At 40.0% G+C, this 19,695-nt stretch overlaps 3 protein-coding genes across 7 annotated transcripts; 2 read left to right on the forward strand and 1 right to left on the reverse strand.

The window, feature by feature from the left end:
• Positions 1-366: 366 nt before the first annotated feature.
• On the forward strand, positions 367-2,280 carry PSAL (photosystem I subunit l). The gene is made up of 2 exons (XM_078577636.1): positions 367-599; positions 1,677-2,280. Exons 1-2 carry the CDS (start codon positions 444-446, stop codon positions 2,166-2,168), a joined length of 648 nt encoding a protein of 215 aa, XP_078433762.1. The 5' UTR covers positions 367-443; the 3' UTR covers positions 2,169-2,280.
• A 5,310-nt stretch (positions 2,281-7,590) lies between these two features.
• Positions 7,591-11,756, reverse strand: TIF3H1 (translation initiation factor 3 subunit H1). 4 transcript variants are annotated; one of them, XR_013582100.1, is made up of 14 exons: positions 11,608-11,756; positions 11,411-11,493; positions 11,025-11,141; positions 10,844-10,947; positions 10,451-10,517; positions 10,198-10,331; positions 10,054-10,102; positions 9,813-9,884; positions 9,624-9,725; positions 9,483-9,550; positions 9,244-9,396; positions 9,067-9,153; positions 8,138-8,190; positions 7,591-7,837 (listed from the first exon to the last, which is right to left on the reverse strand). XR_013582100.1 is itself a non-coding variant. In XM_078578541.1 (13 exons), exons 1-12 carry the CDS (start codon positions 11,615-11,617, stop codon positions 9,096-9,098), a joined length of 1,017 nt encoding a protein of 338 aa, XP_078434667.1. In that variant the 5' UTR covers positions 11,618-11,756; the 3' UTR covers positions 7,591-7,837; positions 9,067-9,095. The 4 variants fall into 4 exon arrangements, 3 of the variants coding, with proteins under 3 accessions (XP_078434667.1, XP_078434666.1, XP_078434665.1); XM_078578541.1 differs by lacking the exon at positions 8,138-8,190; XM_078578540.1 differs by lacking the exon at positions 7,591-7,837 and having other exon boundaries at positions 7,911-8,190.
• Positions 11,757-14,305: 2,549 nt separating this feature from the next.
• Positions 14,306-19,352, forward strand: LOC144705772 (GPI transamidase component Gpi16 subunit family protein). 2 transcript variants are annotated; one of them, XM_078578592.1, is made up of 6 exons: positions 14,306-14,570; positions 15,032-16,183; positions 16,260-16,406; positions 16,498-16,675; positions 17,392-17,501; positions 19,114-19,352. In XM_078578592.1, the coding sequence occupies exons 1-6, from the start codon at positions 14,343-14,345 to the stop codon at positions 19,129-19,131; spliced, it is 1,833 nt and encodes a 610-aa protein (XP_078434718.1). In that variant the 5' UTR covers positions 14,306-14,342; the 3' UTR covers positions 19,132-19,352. The 2 variants fall into 2 exon arrangements, with proteins under 2 accessions (XP_078434718.1, XP_078434717.1); XM_078578591.1 differs by lacking the exon at positions 19,114-19,352 and having other exon boundaries at positions 14,312-14,570; positions 17,392-19,004.
• Positions 19,353-19,695: the final 343 nt, after the last annotated feature.

Genomic DNA, 19,695 nt, shown 5'->3' on the forward strand with positions numbered 1-19,695 from the left:
CAGAGAGATACTGAGATAGAAACAGAGAGGTAGTGATATAGAGAGATAGAGAGAGAGGAACAGAGAGATAGAGAGAGATACAGAGTGAAAGAGAGAAACAGAGAGATAGAGAGATACGGAGAGAGAGATATACAGGGAGAGTGAGGAGAGAGACAGAGAGGAGAGAGAGAGACACAGGGAGACAAAGAAAGAGAGAGACTGGGAGAGCCTGCGAGAGATCCGGATCATGTGGTGGCCTTAGCTTCCGGATAAGATTAGGCAAACACGCAGCAATAGCTGATCCAATGAGACCCTCGCATTCGATAGCTCAGGTCCCACAACAACACCACCTCACCTTCTTCCTCGCCTCCTCCCAACTATTATCATCATCCACCCCCCCACTCCCCATCTCTCCTCCACCCGCCGCTAAGCCCCGCGTCGCCGAGCCCCTCTCCAGCCCTCCAATGGCGACCGCGTCGGCCTCGCCCATGGCCAGCCAGCTGCTTAAGAGCAGTCTCCTCCGCTCTCGCTCTCTCGTCCCTCTCCGCGGTCTCTCCGGCCCTGCCCTCCACTCCCGCCGCCGCCCCTCCCTCTCCGTCCGCGCCATCCAGGCCGAGAAGGTAAACCCACTTCCCTACGCTTCTCTCCTTGCTCAGATCAATCCTTTATCCATGAAAGTTGCCGATAAACGAGTCATGATAGATATAGATAGATATGAATAAGCAGATAGATAGTGCAAATCCGTTTTCATGCCTGAAATCCGACTATCCGTGTCACCAGGGAATCAACCTGTAGATAGATAGTACGTCTATCTGCATGAAATTATATCAACATGATATTTGAAGTTATTCGTTCCACCCAAGTCATGCTTGGTCCTCGAGATATAGAATTACACTTACCCAAGTTATGATACTCATGACCTTTTCGTAATACCATGAATCCATCTCCCACAGCTCCATCTGCATGTCATTATTATCTCCATCTGCATCTGCATCTCCCACAGTTCATGTTCTTTGTCTGAAAACTACCATCCTGCTAAGACCCATCCATCATGGACCAATTCTTTTACTCTCCTATTAACTATGGAGAGATAGAGAGACTTCGAGCTAGAGAGAGATGAACTGTGGGCGGTGGGTGCATCCAGCGTAATACCATGAACCATCTCCCATACCTCCATCTGCATGTAATTATCTATAGATGCGTAAAGCCGTATTCTTTGTGTGAGAACCACCATCCTCGCTCTGACCCAACCATCATGTTCCAATTCTTGTACTCTTGTATTAACTATCGAGAAAGAGAGAGAGAGAAATAGACATGGAGTTAGAGAGAGAGATGAACTGCGGGTGGTGGGTGTATGTAATTATCTAGATGCGTAAAGCCGTATTCTTTGTGTGAAAACCACCATCCTCGCTCTGACCCAACCATCATGTTCCAATTCTTGTACTCTTGTATTAACTATCGAGAAAGAGAGAGAGAGAAATAGACATGGAGTTAGAGAGAGAGATGAACTGCGGGTGGTGGGTGTATGTAATTATCTAGATATGTAAACCCTTAGTCTTCGTGTGAAAACCACCGTCCTCGCTCTGACCCAACCATCATGTTCCAATTCTTTTACTCTTCTATTAACTATCGAGAAAGAGAGAGAGATAGACATGGAGTTAGAGAGAGAGATGAACTCTGGTGGGTGGTGGGTGCAGCCGACGTTCCAAGTGATCCAGCCGATCAACGGGGACCCGTTCGTGGGAAGCTTGGAGACGCCGGTTACGTCGAGCCCGCTGGTGGCCTGGTACTTGTCCAACCTCCCCGCCTACCGCACCGCGGTTAGCCCGCTTCTGCGCGGCATCGAGGTCGGCCTGGCCCATGGCTACCTCCTCGTCGGACCCTTCGTCAAGACCGGCCCGCTCCGCGACACCGCCGTCGCCGGCCCGGCTGGCTCGCTCGCCGCAGCCGGTCTCGTCGTCATCCTCAGCGTCTGCCTGACCATGTACGGCGTCGCCTCTTTCAAGGAAGGCGAGCCCTCCTCTGCCCCCGCTCTCACCCTCACTGGCAGGAAGAAGGAGGCCGACAAGCTCCAGACCGCCGACGGCTGGGCGCAGTTCTCCGGCGGGTTCTTCTTCGGCGGCATCTCCGGCGTTCTCTGGGCTTACTTCCTTCTCTACGTCCTCGACCTCCCTTACTACATCAAGTAGAGTAACCCGTTTCTTCTGTTCTCTCTGGTTTCTGTGTACATTTAGCCGCCGATGGATGGATGGATGTATGTCTCCCCATCTATCTGTTTATCTATCTATGCTCCTCTTTCCATGATTATGTGCCAAAGAATCCAGTCGGCGTTCCGCATTTTACTCAGAAACATGACGTTTTCCTGCCCTGCCTTCTTGACTGGCTTCTAAGAGATTATCCAAAAAGTTTGATCGTCTCCTGGGGTGTTGAAAGAAATTAGATGTTGTATGAGTAGTTTCATGAGATCACATAACAAAGCCCACAAAAGGTTCGGCAAAATTTTTTATGAGCTTCAGGGAATTGAGTTAAATTAGGTCTCGTATTATTATTAATCATTACATGGCTCTATGACATTAGTAAACCCCTGAAAGGTTTATCACATACCTTGACAGTCTTTTAGGAATGGAAAGAAACTGGGTCATGTATTAGTATTTTGAGTCACGTTTCTCTTCAACTTCTCTAACTGCATGAATTAACAAACCCCTGAAAGATTTATCAAAACAATTGACAATATTTTTTGAATGGAAAAGTTAAGATTGTTATGAAATTTGAGTCTGACTCTCAACAACTTTTCTAACTGCAGGAAACAAATCCCTTAAAAGAATCATGGAAAAGCTTGACTGTCTCCTTGAAATTGAAGCAATTTAGAAATTAGAATTTCAAAGTTCGAAACACATTCAAAATGAAAAATCACCAACAATTCTATGACTGCCTCGGGTAACAAACCCCCTAAAAGATTCATGAATGTAGATCTTAAATTCAAAATGAAAATCACATTTCTCATCAAGTTCTCTAACTACATCATGCAACAAATCCCAGTAAAGATTCATCAATAAGTTTGATGATCACCAGAGAATCTAGGCAATTTAGGTCTTATCATAGAACTTTTGAAGAGCCTTTCTCTTCAACTTCCTTTGATTACTTCAAATAAAAAATCCCCAAGGATTCATAAAAAAAGTTAATTTATGAGAATTGAAACAAACTAGGTATTAAAAATAAATTTATAATCTCATCTCTCCTCAATTCACTGACTGCAATAAAAACCCCCTAAAAAATAAATTAATTTTTTTTGATAAATTCTGGGAATGGAAACAAATAGGTTCCATCATTAAAAAAAATTAAATTTTCTCCCAACCTCTCTTACTTCAATTCACAAATACAACCAAAGATTACTAAAATTGATACAATATAATAGGAATAAGAAAAAGATTAGTGGGTGTATCAAATTTTAAAATCACATTTTATGCACTTTCCCACTACAATAATCCCCAACACAGTCAGAAATAGTTGATTGAAACTTGGGAATTGAAATAAATGAGGTATTTTATTGTAATTTTCAATTTTGTTTATCCTATGAGTAATAACTTTTTTGTTCCAACAGCTTTCTGTCGGCACGATGTAAATGCTGTATTGGACTAATATCTTTTTGGTCCAAGTTTTGGAGGCTTGCTGAAGAAATAAGTGTTCTATCCTTGGTTTCATGCTCCAGAAACTAGACATTCCTCCATGGTATCAGAGTAGAAGCCCACGTGTGATCATTCTGATTTTTTACCAATCTCTCTTTTTTTGTTGCTTAATCTGTGTTTATGGGTTAAGGCCACAGAAACAAAAGTAGCCCCATATTTTTTTTCTCACTGCTTGAGGCCTAGCCTTTTACTAGGGAGAGCTTGTTTCTTTTGCCTTAACACCATATTTGAGATAGCCATTACTGCTTAGTCGTATCCCTGTTTCTGGGGAGTCCCCTAACTTGTCGTTACGTAAGAATGGATGAAGGCGTGGAAGTATACTTTTTTGTTCATTTCTCGACTGAGTATGTGAAATTATGCTATGATTTACCTTAGATTCCTGGGGTATTCAAGTTGAAGGGACCAAACACATTTGAATGGTATGATGATGCCAAGATGATCCTTCAAAAGTTGGAGGAAGCTCACATATTTATCTGCCTCCCCAAATTCCTCCAGTCCTCTTTATGAGGGGTGTCTTGAAACTCATAGTTCATTGAGATGGTGGTACCCTGTTGGGTTCTACAGGCCTTAACATGGACAAAGAACTCATAACAATCCACAACGGAAGACTTTAGGGAAATCAAACGACATCATTAAAAACATTGAAACGAAGAACATGTGCACTGATCGCATTCATGATTTATTGGGTCCCCGAGCGAAACTAGTCGAGCTGCTCAAGTATGCAGCCTCTAGACGTATCCACACGGTCCTCAGCACGTAAGATCTCCTCATTCTCATTGACGAGCCCCGTCTAATCTCCGTCATCGTCGTTACGCAATCCCAATTACATTGGGAGTGGAAAAGAGTCATGGGGAGAAGGGATAAGAAGGGGAAGGCCCATGAACAATTCAGGCTTGGGTGGATTTCGTTCAAGCCCTTTTTCTATTTATACTAAGTGGGTATTTTTTACAAACCCCCCCTCCCCCAAAAACTTAAGTATATCTTCCAGTGTCCAAAAGACCATTTGCGTGTGACCCTCTAGGCCCATGTGTCAGTCTAGTTAACAACTCGGACCGCCCGATAACCTTTATTGGTCTTCTAAATTAATTAATTATATCATCAGATAGATTAATTAATGTCGGATCGATTTAACCTACTAGATAGGTTGAGTCTCCAACACACGGGGTGCCGAGCTACACCTCTTGCTCCGGAAGATACAAAGGAGTGTGTATTGACTCACTCATGGAACCTGTTTTTAATCGATTACCGTGCATATATAGTCCCTTATCCACTTGACGCTCCAAGGACTGCTTAGGATATGGTCAGCAGTCAAACCCTAATCGGTCATCCGAGTTAGTAATGATGCATTAAAAAATCATCGGAGAACTCTTCTCTTGATATTTCGCTGCCTCAGTCAAGGACTTCATCGCATCGTCTTCCTTGAGCTGTCACCTCTCATACCGAGGGTGGATGATCCTATCTTGACTACTCAATCATCTTTATGAACTTCTTGATTCACCCGAATTAAGATTATTTAGGATCCATGATTAGGGACACGTAGGTCATAGTCAAAGTACAACTCTCCGTCCACAAGACGTCTTTGGTGTTTGAGGTCTAAGGAACACTTACATAACCGTGAGTGTATCAACTTGATTGAAAGTTCGGTATAATACTATTCAGGGATTTGTATGAATCAATTCAGTGAACTATTTCTACTATAGAGCATCCACACACTAATGGCTACGTGACTGGGCATACTCATCATATGAGCGAGACTACATAGTGATATTCTATCTAGATACTTTGATTTCTTTATCAAGTATCCATCAAACATGAATATTTGGAACACATGCATAATGACAAGTGATATCCATATTACGATGTCATCATAATTCACTAAGTCATATCATGTATTCATGGACTTCATTATAAGCATCACATGTGCATTATAATGAATATGTTATTTTACAGAATATGGAACGAGATGTGGAATGTGTGATTGGCATGTTGGCCACATATATTTCTATCATATCCACCATCAACCGAAGCCTGCCATCTTCGGCCAAAGTTAAGAATGTATGGGAAAAGGTACACTAGACACTCAAACACAATGATAAACTTGTATAGTTGTATTGTTTGTGCGCTCCATTACCCTCACTCAAGGGAGTAGGAAAGTTATTGAATATGTGTCAGCATTAGAGGCTTATTGGATTGAGTCTGATCATTGCGTGCCAGTTTAAAGATATTGACTTAGTGGAGATAGATCATGTCTTAGAAGATTGATTTCAAAATTTTATTTCATGATCTAATTCACAGTTTGATACCCTCAAGACCCTACTAATCAATAGTTTATCAGCTCCATAGACGACTGCACTAGAATGGCATGGGAGCACATAATTCCTTAAAAGTTGGTCTCTTCTGGTATAATTATTTGATATTTTCAAATGGTAGTTACTGGTTTAACAAGAAGGTTCCACGTTTTTGTCCAAATGATGCACAATATTTTTCAAATCATGAATTAATAAGTTTTTATAGGACACGTGGTAATCAAACATTATTTGCAAGTACCCTCAGAAAAATGGACAGCTGGAGATGAAGAATAGGAATTTCCTAGAGGTCTCCAGAATGCTACATACAACTAATTTTCTACCTACCTACTTAGTCTATAAGTGTATCGAAGAACACAAGTAAATGGACTCTTGGTCCTTAATTCTTGACTCTTGTTAAAATTTAACAATATTTACCAGGTTTTAGTTTGAGATCTAAAATTTCATTAACACTATTTGATTGTGCATCACAGGTACACTAATATCCAACCAGGAAATTATAACCTAGATAGTACAGAATTATTCTTCTCAGAAAATTACTGAAGAAGGAAATGGAAATCAAACCAATAGAAGACATGCATATTAATAGAGTACATGTATGAACCTATAAATAAACCGACCGGGAAGAAACAGGGAGATTCGATCATTTCTCAAGAAGTGGTTACATGGAGCAACCTAGTGACTGACTAGCGTGAGCTAGTCTGATGTCTAGAGGGGAGATCTCTGCTAGACACTGATAAGGTACTATACATACCTTATAAGAGAAGACACAAGAAGGAACAGAGAAAGAAGGGTCAACCAAGGGCTGACCCGGAATCAACTGCATAATGGTATGGCACATGACGATCTTTCAATAAACGGGCTAGATCAGGCCCATTAGTAGAGGAAATAAATCAGGCCCACTATTGAATAAAGGCGGGAAGGAGAAGTATAAAAGGAGAAGAAGGGGGCGACCAGGGGGGTACCCCGAAGGAAGAAATCAAGAAGTCGTTGTGAAGCTTGGCTCCCTGGGATCCGGGTTGCATTCGACCAGAGGGAGGGGAGCGGCGGAGCCTCAGATCTTGAAGTTCCCTGAGAGGTGGTTACGACCAGGATCTACACATTCTATTCCAGAACAGCAGTAGCTCTCGACCAAGCCGGAGAGGTGCGTCCTTGTTGATTGAAACGTTTCTTTATTTTGCGAGTACTGCATCAGACACCTCCAGCTATCCATTTATGGCAACCCATTTTAGATGTTATTCCTCCTTGTTCTTGATCTTCATTTTGAATCTTGGATTTCTGAACTATTAAATGGGTTTCCTTGATACCGATTTAGCAAGATCTTTCCATTGGAAATAGTTACTGACGTCTGCTTGTATCACTAGCCCAGTCAGGTTTACCTTTGTTTTGTTACTCAAATCCACCCTTAAAGATCTGAAAATTCCATTGTAGATTCGCATTAAGCTATTCTGAAACAACAAACTGGCAAATGAGACTGCACATAATCTGCTTCAATGTGACAGTACCAAGCATGTGGAGATGGATCTACTGTCTCATGAAGAGAAATTGATGATCAGTTTGATAAGCATACCCAGGTGGCAAGTCAGAAGATTACTGGTTTGATCTCTGACACTTCAGTGGCTCATCTACAAGATGGGAATAAAAAATATACATTCTCTCTGTTTTTGTTCCAAAGCCTATGTAACTCTCTCTCTCTCTCTCTCTCTCTCTCTCTCTCTCTCTCTCTCTCTCTCTCTCTCTCTCTCTCTCTCTCTCTCTCTCTCTCTCTCTCTCTCTCTCTCTCTCTCTATCTATTCATATGGTGTGACCTATCTTTTTGCTCCAACTGCTCTGCAGAGGCTTGCCGTAAAGATCAGGGCAAATCCCCTCAAAGAATCATCAAAAAAATGTGATCACAAATCCCCTCAAAGAATCATCAAAAAAATTTGACAAAATCTAATGATAATTGAAAGAAAATAGGCGTTTAAAAATTTAATATCACAATTTTTCACACTTTATCATTACATCGACGAATCATCCCAAAACTCATAAAATGTTATTACAACTTGGTTATTGAAACAGATGACTCTTATTAAAATTCAAATTTAGATTCTCCTTAACTTCACTGACTGCGCCACGTGACAAATTGCCAAAATAATTCATTGACAACAAGTAATAAATCCTCACCTTTTTTTACAAGTAACAAGCACTCTAATTTCATCGAAAAGTCCGACTCTCTCCTGGAATTAAAATGAACAAGGTATTATAACAGAAGTTTGGTTCTCCTAAACCTCTACAGTAGCATAAAGCGGACTACCTCTACCCCTCCTGGTATATTCATCCATCTATGCTCTTGAACTAGGGGTCAGATAGGGTATCAGCGAAGTCCTTTGGATCTCGGACTGAAAGATAATAATGTTTTGTTTTCAACGGTTCAGGAGGGTCATTCTATAATTAATCGGCTACATGGCAGTTTCATCTCTCTTATCCATTGGGCATTGGCTCATCGAAGGCTTGGCATTTGAAAGAGAGAGGTTGAGTGAAAAAGAGCAGAAAAAGTGTTTGCTTTTATTCTTTTGATGTCTCACTACCTAATTTTGTTCTAAATCTGTTTTTTCATTTTTTTGACAGTAGCGACACAGATTTTTCTAAACGCTCGATTAATCATGAACGATGAGACCGATGGGTCATGAATGATCAAATATAATCCATCGACAACCTGACTGATCAGTCTGACGATCCATGATCAGTCGAAAGTTTCGATTGATTAGAAATCAATCCACGCCTGGAATTTTATCTCATGACCACTAGCCCGGACAATGGGACATTCAACCCACGCCTGGATTTTTAATAAAAAAAAATGACGTTTCACAGGCAGGTTTCATATATTGCTTCTGAAAGATTCACAGGCAGGTTTCATATATTGATCTCGTAGAAATTGAAACAATTTAGAAATATGCGGTGCGTTTTTCCTCACCAAGATAAAAGTGGAAAATGGATAGATTCTTGGAACTTGGATTTTGAACATCGCAAACAATTAATTGATCGGTATTTAGCAAAAATGATAGCTCAATACAAAACAGAGAAAAAAGTTTAACGAGAAAGCAAAAATTCACCAGCGTTCTCATCCCGTGCAGCTCCGCAGTCACTTGTCGTGCAGAGCCTTTGTGAGGTACAATTTACTCAGGTTCTGACCCACAACCCTAATAAGAAAACCATAAGGAATGATGAGAAATGGTTGAAGTAGCCAATGTTATAATTTTTTTATTTTTGGAGAAGCTGAGAAAAGGCACCCATTGATTTGGTTGCAATAGTTGGAGATCTGATTAGTTATCAAGTAGGTCTCCAGGCGCGACGGCTCAGGCAAAGGCTTGAAGAGAGGATTAGCAGCATCTTCCTCGGGCAACGGCTCTTCACCTGCAGCTTTCCTCGCCATGTTCTCCGTCCTATTAAATGAAAACACAAGGATGACATGAGATGATGACTAAAGCCCTAAGCTGAAAACCCTATTTGTAAAAAAAGTAAAGACTACCTTCTTTTCTGGAGCCACGCCTGCTGCTGGGCTTGCTGACGTGAAAGATTTCTATGGTAATATTGGAACTACAAGAAAGAGAATTCATATAAGAGAAGAAGTTGCCCTTCTAAAAAAAATCAAATGGATGATAGAGCAGACCTTCTGTTGCTCCACCGTCAGGTCCTCCATGCACTCGGTCATGAATTCAACGTTCCTCTCGACAAAATTATTCGTAGAAAATTGGAGGCGATCAAAATCACACTACAGGAGAGTTGACGAGAAAAATAATAAGGCACATAATCAGTAGGAGTTTCATGTAGCCTCAAAACATTATAATGATTTCTGAACCTGCGTGACAGGGGAATCAGTCTCTAGCTCGGTCATAAATGCACTTATAAGCGCCGAATTAGAGACTTTGATCTACAAAACACACAAAGGAAGCATGCATTGAAATACACAAGTTGAACGAAAGAAATAGGGTTTAAGTAATCAATACGGTGTCTAAAGACATCCTGTCGTAAAAATAATTCCCCATAAAAATATGCAATACAATCCAACACTAAGTATTCTAGACTTGAAGAACTTATACCGGTATCTCTTCGAAGATGTCAACCCAAGTGAGATTTTTCTCCCTTAATCTGGAAAAGGCACATGCCCATTAGAAGTAAGAACAACGAAACATTAATGTTGTTGTTATAATTTGAGGAGAGCATGAGAGAGGAAGAATCCGTACTTGTCACCGGTAAAATTGTTACTGCGATAGAGATCCATGAATGAATCTGACAGCTTCATAGCCTTAAGCGCTAGAACTCCTTGTTCAGACCTTGACGGATCATATATAATGCACACACATCGCCTAATGTTTTCCTGATTGAGATTATAGATGATCATGATCAAATAAAATCGTTACCACAGGGCAACCATGAGTTTGCAAAATGAAAGAAGTGGTTGAGAATAGCCAGGAACATCAAAAAGATTATTCTCACCTGATAATTCAAAAATGTCTCAATCAACTCCACAGTCTGAAATGACCCAAATAAAGTCGACTGGTACCTGAGGACCAACGAAGCAAGAACATCATACTGTCAGTTTTCCGCCATCAAAATCGTAATTAATCTTATACGTCCATCTCCAGAAGAAGAAAAACCCTAGATTTGAGTCATTTGTTCCCTAAAGCGGTTATGTTATAATAAATGTCAAACAACTTATTCCACCTGAAGTCAAGGAGGATAAATTTGGTTGCAGTGTCGCGAAGATAATAAAATTTGATAAAGATTAACAAGAGAGAAAATTTTAAAATCAGATGAAAACAAGTGTAAGGAAAAAGTTTAAAAAAAATGATGCCAAAACCATAAAAACTTCATTATAAAGGAACTCACCAACCCACAGTATTATTATCGACGTTGACCTCTCTTAAGCACCTCATCATTTCAAGCTGATAGCTAGCCCCATCAGTTTCAGTTTCCTCATCTTCCTCTCGAGTCTGAGAACTCAAAAAGCAAACATATTAGCGACAAAAATAATTTAATGGAAAACCTGTTGATTCCGATCTCGACATACAGGGAAGGGAAAACAGTTGGTGACTTCTAACACGCTGCCCACGTCGAGACCAAGAAGCTGCCCCGTAACAAGAGCTGGAGAGAATTCCTTACAGTGCTTGATAATTTTCAGAATGGCCTGCGGTGAGAAAATGAGCAAAGCGCCAATTAAACCTTGATCAAAGTTCACAATTTCAGCTTCAGCAATCAGCTGGGACTCAGTCCCAAAATCGTGTGACGAGGAAATCATTGAAACAAACAACCCTTTGTAATTCGCAAACAGACTGAACGTCGACCAATATTTCGCCAAAAATAAGGAACGCCATGATTTTTTTTTTTGATGGAGTTCCAAGCTTCGACATAACACACCGAACCAGCTAACGCGCAGAAAGAAAACCAAGATCATACCAATCCTTCAATCTGAACCACCCTTAGAGGGGAAGCAACCTCCTCCTTCGTCACCGCTTGCAGGAACGACCTCATTCCGGTTGCTGATTAGATTATCGACATTGAGAAAAAAAAAACTTCAGACCGACAATACACCGATGTAATTAACTTTGGCAAGTCAAGAAATTGTCAAGAACAAGAGGGAATCTTGCACATACGATTGGCCATCAGAGAGCGAGAGGGCGGCGCGGGAGTCGAGAATTAGGGCTCGCCGCGGGCAGCAACTCCGGTACGTGCGGTGACCTCTCCTTGTAAAACCCCTCTCGCACGAGGAAATACGACTTGGAGAGAATAGAGTATTCGCACAAAGGGAATAATAATACGGGTCTGACCGAGTTCCGGTCGGATCGAACCAAACCGAGCGGTCCGCTTATCGGACAGAACCAAAACCGGACCGATATTATATTTAAGGTTATTTTTTTTGAAAATTATATTTAAATTGTCTATTGTCTCTCTCTACCCCCGCATCCTTCTCTCTCTACCTTTGCCTACTTCTCTCTCTGCTCTATACCTCTCTCTCTCTATTACCCCTTACTATCTGCCTCTTACCTCCACTCTCTACCTTTTTTTATTGGCAAAAAACAAGATGCTGAGTACGGTCAACCCAAGGGTTTTGCCAGAAGACCGAGCCAGCCGTGCCCTGGACACCCTCTCTCAACCCATTACCTCTCTCTCTCTCTCTCTCTTTCTCTTTCTATTTCTTCTCTCCATCTCTCTCCATCTCTCTCCATCTCTCTCCATCTCTCTCTCTGTCTCTCTCTCTCATTCTCTTCCTTTTTATCGCTTCCTCTCTCTCAGTCTCTTTCTCTTTCTATCTTTCTCGTTGTCTCTCTATTTATTTTCCTTTCTCCCTCTCTCATTTTCTTTCTTTTATCTCTTCCTCTCTCTCTGTCTCCTTCTCTTTCTATCTTTCTCTTTGTCTCTCTATTTATTTTCCTCTTTCTCATTCTCTCTCTTTCTCTTTATTTTGCTCTCTTTCTCTCTCTCCCTTTCTATTTACTTTTCTTTTTCTCTCTCCCCCTCTCTCTTACTCTCTCCTTTTCTATATCCCCCCTCTCTCACTCTCTTTTTATTTTCCTCTCTTGCTCTCCCTTACTCTTTCCCCTCTCTCTTACTCTTTCCCCCACTCTCTCTCCCTCTTTCTCCCTCCCTCCCTCCCTGTTCATATATCTTCATTAAGAGAATGCGAGTGGGGAATGTAGATCTCTATTTCATTTTCAGTTTTAGCATAGACCTATTAATATGGTCATCTGTTCTGGTTCACTAGTCAGTGTCAAAGTAGATAAGTCAAAACCATAGCTAAAAAGCCCATAGTAAATTATAAACTTATAATGTTGCCCATGGAACCAAATAAGATAAATGACATGTAAAAAATAACTCACAAAGTTTATAATGGAAAACATAAAATTCCCATTTAAAGGGTTTTCCACTGCTCATGGTCTCCCTTTCTCATTCCTTCCTTGCTTTGTCTCCACTTGGTTGTTACACCACATCTACTGGGCATCACTATGGTGATGCCTTGATGCCAGATAGTTTTAATTATTTACCATTTTCAAAGGAGCAAGGCATATTAAGCCTCAATTTGATAAGAGATGATAGGGAGGGAGACAATAAACATAGAAGAAGGTCGTGTTAGATCCTGTATGTGGTGTAACACATATATATCTGTACACTATGGTTATTAATGTTGTTAATTATCACATGGGATGTGATCTTATAGATATTTGGATTAAGGCATTATTCATAATACAATCAAGTGTAGAAAGTGTTTATATATATTTGTGTAGAAATTGTTTCAGGTACATAATCACGATGGGTAGCTTTGTAATTTGTCATGCCATCTGGGCATCTAAAAGATGGTTGTGGTCATTGAATGAGTAGACCCTCTAGTCTCCATTTGCATTGAGGAATAAGTCTTCACTAATGTGATCCAGAAGATCCATTCCCATCCATAAAAGCAAATCTGGGTTCTTGTATGCTTTTGGTGCAAAATATTTTCTATTTGGTCACCCAATCAAATATTCTAAAGAGTGGTTTCCCATTTCACGAGGCCTCATTATAAATAAAACATATTCACAAATCCCAACATGAAAACTAAAAAATGTTTTGGAATAAATGAATGGAAAATACAACACCACCACCAAATACATATCATTCAAACATCAATCGGATCGAGCATTTGATAAAATAAAGCCAAACCAAATCTATTATAATTCCACAGTCTCCTACCTTAATGGAAGGGAACTCGGACTCCATGATAGACAACAGACCAAATATCCATCATTCATCCCTTGTCAGTCACTCTTCAGTCCCATTACATCCATTCGTCATCCGATATCCATCATCTTTCACCAGTCATCATCGTCTCCTTGCCAGTCCGAATACTACTCAAGAGTAGGGTTTGATGGTCCCGGTCCAGCCTAGGTTTTTAGCAAATACGTAAACCTTACCTAAACTTCAGTCCGGTTCAGGCTTGTTTGGTCCCGGCTCGGCTTGGATCGGTCCCAGTCTGGTCAGGTTGACTAGTCAATATCAAAGTTAAAGTAGAAAATTTATGATCATAATAATGTTATATATCCTCTACAGTAAGTGGGTGCCCACAAATGGTCAAATATATGGGTCTTTGCTCAGCTTAATAAAAACCTCTCCGTCCAGTGGGATTTGATATTTTTAGAATTTTATAAAAGGTATTAAATAAATATTGGTCGGATTTGACTCTTTGACAAACCGGTCCATCCTCAAATGTCCAACCTTATGAGACTGGGAAATAACGTTCATTGACGGATGACGGAAACGAAACAAGACGAGACGGGACGAGACGGACGAAACGGGTTACCGAGCGAACTGAATGAAAAGGCGGCTCGCCATGTCGTAGAAGGCTGAGCTGGTTTCGATGGCGAGAGTCGGCTTCGTCGTCCTCCTCCTCTCTAGTATTTTCCTCCCCAAGATCTTCGCTTTTGGCCTTGAAATGATCCCCGACGAAGAGTTCACCGAGGAGCTCCTGCTGAAGCCCCTGCCCGATCGGAAGGTTTTAGCCCATTTCCACTTTCAGAGTAGAGCCCCCCCTTCGAGCTCAAATGGGCGCCATCACCGGCTCTTTCCAAAGGCCATCGCCCAGCTGGTAAGCCCGCTTTCTCGTTTCATCGATATTTCATGTAGAAATCCAATTGTGAAATGTAACACCTTGATTGGATTCTCAATTGACGCGGTTTTGATGGTCTTTCGTCGTGCTTGATCCCTTGTTGCTTTTGTTTGGGATTTGGGTTTTGTCTCTTTACTCATTTCTTACTGATGCCGGGAAAGAATTTTCTGTTAATTATATCTCTGAGATCGCCTTTTATTCCTGATTTCCTGTTTCCTTCATCATATTCTGGAGTTTTCTATCGGTTTCCGATCCCTGATTTCTGGGAGTGCCATTTGATTTTATGTATTAATGTTCAATTTGGTTTTTTCTTTAAAAAAAATGTGTTCAATTTGTTTTTATTAATCAGGCTTTCTGATGCCCGACTTGTTGGTATTTCTCTCCAATTTGTTTCAAAATCTCGGAAATATGACAGTGAACGTTGAATTTATGCGGTTCAGATCAATAACTTCCAAATCCAAGAGCTGGAACTCTCATTCACGCAAGGACGTTGGAACTACGAGAAGTGGGGAGGATCGGATTTCATCTCTACGACCAATGCCAAGCCTCCAGGGGTTGAACTATGGGCCAACTTTGACGTTTCGACCGATCAGATTGACCCCACTTGGCGAAATCTAACGCATGCTCTATCAGGTCTCTTCTGCTCTTCCATTAACTTTCTAGCATCTACAACCGCATTTGCCGCCCCAAAATGGAGCTTCAGGGGTAATTCCATCAATTCAAGGTATGCTGCATTACCCAGAGAAGCTGTCTGTACTGAAAATCTCACACCCTGGTTGAAGCTCTTGCCTTGTCGAGACAAAGCCGGCCTTGCTCGTTTATTGGACCGTCCATCGATTTATAATGGCTACTATCACTCTCAACGATTGCATCTGCTTTCATCTAAATCAAAGGGAATAGTTCTTGAACAGACATTGACAGTTGTGATTCAGCCAGAGCTCAAGAGAGCCCCAGCTCTTTCCGACAAGACACCGCGTCAGCCTAACTGGTCTGTCAGTTCAGTTTTCAAGAGGCCCATTAAGGGGAAATGCTCTCTTTCCAAGTCCAGCAAGGTGTTCTTTGAGGTGGAAGAGGGTCTTGCCACTGAAACTGATGGGTTTGATCTATCTGTTTCACCAGATAGGATTATCAGAAAAGTTGATGCGTTGACAGGTCAACGGTATTCTGGCTTTCTTGAATATGATGTGTCTAGGTTTAATGTGAACAGTCCTTTAGACTTAGGGTTGACTTGGAAGAGCCCACTTCGGTGGTCAACTCCGCAGGCGCCTTTTCATGCCAGCAGATTCCTTACGGGAAATGGAAACGAGAGAGGATCAATTGCTATTTCTTTGCGGCCTGCCAGAAAATCTGATAAGTCAGAAGATTTTTGTAGGACCCATGTCGTTATTTTTCAAATTGTCCCTTGGTATGTGCGAGTTTATTATCATACCCTGAAAATTGTTGTTAATGGAAAGACCCAAATTTTGTCTGATCTTCTTGCGAAGATACAAGTGTCTCCCTCAGAAGACAAAACTGCTCCCGGCGTTTTGGAGATTATGCTTACGGTTCCTTGCACTGATCAGTCTATAGTCTTGTTCATGGAATTTGACAAGGTTTGTGAAGTTAAAGGTCTTTGTTATTTGTAGACATAATTTCATTTCTAATTTCAAGTCATTTTATGATGTACAGGGTTTTTTACATATAGATGAGTATCCTCCTGATGCTAATCAGGGTTTTGACATTCCTGCGGCAGTTATTAGTTTTCCTGATTTTCATACTAACGTTAGCATCATTGATGGGAGTGCTGAAAAATCCTCTCTATTGTCAAAAATTCAGGTAATAAATGTATTCACCTGCTATTTTCCATTATTTTGTGGGGAAAGACTTTCATGTTCTCTTACTCTGTTCTTCCTATTGTTTCCTGCAGGAAAGAAATATTGTGCAGTCTTACACTGAAATACTGCTGGTTCCTCTGACTACCCCAGACTTTAGCATGCCTTATAACGTCATTACGTTCACTTGCACTGTTTTAGCATTGTACTTTGGGTCACTTCTAAACGTTTTGCGGCAGCGTGTTGCTGAGGAAGATAGGCTCTATGCTTCAGGTGATCCCAGGAGTCGGATTTGTGAGATATATATCAGTAACAATATGCTAATAGATCATGTTGACAGAATCTATATTATGTTTTCAAAATTTATCCTCTCTCATCTCATTATTATCCATCTGCCCGTTTCCTTTAGATAACTACCTCACATCCTACTTTTCTGTTTAACAGTCATGCTTTTGGACCCATTTCATTTATTTCGTTTTGGCCTAAAGTCTCAATTGCCAATTTCTTTTATTTCCCAGCCTTCTTATGTTTCTCTTCAGCCACTTTCCCGCTTTTCTGCTTGCGGCCCGTCCTTTATTTATTTGGCTTGTTAAATCGATTGTTTTTCTATACTATATTACCGCAATCAGCTAACGGAGAAAAACTAAAGGTTATGCTTAGTTCCGATTTTTCTTATCGGTTCAAAATTCACTCTTTTTTCAACAGTTTCTAGTTTCCATAGTCATACGTGTGGTACGCTTTGAGTAAAATATGACTTTGAATTACATGATCTTTTAAATTGTATGCGATGTGATGTCCAAAAATTGTTAAAACTTGTTTATGCCAAAAGCTGATGATATTAAGGTATTATCGTCATCATCTACAAGCTTCAACGGAGGATCGAATATCCTATCAAGCTTGATTACCTATTTAAAAATTTAAATAAGTCTGCAGGAGTTAATCTCCTGGATAGCCATCAACTGATGGGTTTTTTTTCCTTCTTCTTGTAGCTGCCGGTAAACAAGGATTAATTCCCAGACTCATGTCGAAGATTTCTTCCAAATTTTACAAGAAAAAACCGGAACCTTCGCAAGGCTTACCTTCTCCCAAGGGATCTCGGGTATTATTTAATGTTTTTGTTGTGGCTCTGTTAGCCGTTCTTGTCCATTATTATTACAGTGAGAGCTCGAACTGACATGTCCATGCCGATACCCTTCTCTGAATTCTCATATCTTGTTCTTGACAACTCGCCAGTTCTTATGCCTGATGTGTATATTCTATCTTAATGATGCTTTAAGTTGACAGTGTTAATCAGATGACGATGACGTTGACGAATCAACATCGTCATCATCTCACGTCCAAATCATCGGATGGCAAATCCGTCATCATCTCCTTATTCGTTTCATACCAAACAGATGACAATAATGAATTCATCATCATCTGCCTACCCCAGTGTGAATGCAGGTATCAATTTTGTTGTACGATTGGAAAAGTAGTATCGTAGAAAGGGGCTTTTACTGATGTTGATTCCTGGCAGATCACGAAGAGTACTTTTAAAGTCGATTGCCATATATCCTCTAATGTTTCAACCCAAGCGACTGAACTTAGAAATCACCCCTTGCCACCCTTATTGTAGTTGTTTATTTCTCGATTTTCATATTTCCTTCATTCACAACGGCTTAGAAAGTCACAAAAGCTCAGTAGTCTTTTACTTATTCACAAAGGACTAACTCGTTTATTGATTTTTCTCATTAAAAATCTTTTCGGGCAAATAATTTACACTTGCCATTTGTATTTTGGGTTATGGTATTCTTGCATTCATCAAAATTTTCTCCGTAAGTTCTTGATCTGCCTGCCAGGTGAAAATTTAGAAGACTTAGTATCTGTACTTTTAAATGATTAGGTAATCTTACACTCAGACAATGTTTTCCATTCATCTCGTATGATTGTTCAGATCAGTTTAATTAAGTGGTCATATGGATGTCTAACTGATTTAGGAAAAGAATACTTTATATAATTCATCTTTTAGAAACAATGAAACGGACTTATAGTGGCATCTTGGTTTCTGGGAGTTCATATTGATTAATTTTAAAATCTGGCCTTGAATCTCTAAAATTGCAGATTGTTCGATCCAAGTTGTCGTACTTAGGTAGAAATATCCTTCAATTTTAAGAGATTTCTCCGATTGATGTCTGAAATGCTGCATTTTACTTATTACAGAGGTCTATACAGTGATACAGTTTATCCTGCTCTTTTAAATTCTATTTAAAAAGTGGAAATGTAACTTAAAATATAAGACAGAGTTCTAATCATAAAACAACTTCCACATGCCATTCTTTTATTCAGATACACGATGTATGCATGTAATCTAATATTTCGTGGGCTCTTTGACCTGATCTTCATGTATAATTTTACAGACTTATAATCGGTAATGTTCTGACAGTCCTGTAATCTTTCATCACATCCTTATATTATTCAGAGGAGCAGGCATGGATGTTAGTTTGAGGCATGAAAATATGATTTACTAAATTGATACGTTAATGCCGAAAGGGGTCCTTATTTATTTTGTTGTCTTGGAAAACTATGAAGGATGATAGTAAAAATATTATGTTGAACCTGTAGATCCTCTGATTCTTTGCGCCATTTAAGTTTTCTAACAAATAATAATATTTGCATTGATCTGAATTTGCTCACTGATGAAATGTTGCTTTTACTTATAAACAAAATTCTAGAAATTCATCGAAGATTGAGGCCAATTGCATTTTTTTAAAAATGCCCAAGTTTGTGTTTTGATGAATGGTGGACTGGTAGCGGTTAAGCTGAGATCTATTCTAGCATGCTGGGAGCAGTTCATTCAATGGGTTTGTATCAGATCAGACATGTTTATTCATGCCATGAATCATGAATACTAAGACATGTGATTGCATATGATTTAAACTATGTATTAAGTGATTACCTTTTGGTATATGAATATATGTGCTATTTGATCATACACCATTTAGCCGATCAATCATGATAGCCAACATGGACTTATCTACCCACTTTAGATATTATTTCAGAATTAGGGGATTATGAATAAATTTAAATATACATGAATAAATTTAAATATTTATACTATTTCGAAGAAGATGGTTTCAGATAGCTAACATAATATTTGCAGAATATTTTAAGGAAATGCAATTATTGGTTTTGCCTTTTTTTTGGCTCGTGAAGTGAATTATGCCAGTTCAAAAGTGAAGCAGTTATTTTGTCTTATTTTCTTTCTCATACTAACTACATTTAACTGCTGACCTTATAAAAATCATAACTTCCCT

Source organism: Wolffia australiana, chromosome 7 (assembly GCF_029677425.1).
Source record: "Wolffia australiana isolate 7733 chromosome 7, ASM2967742v1".
NCBI classification, from domain to species: Eukaryota; Viridiplantae; Streptophyta; class Magnoliopsida; order Alismatales; family Araceae; genus Wolffia; species Wolffia australiana.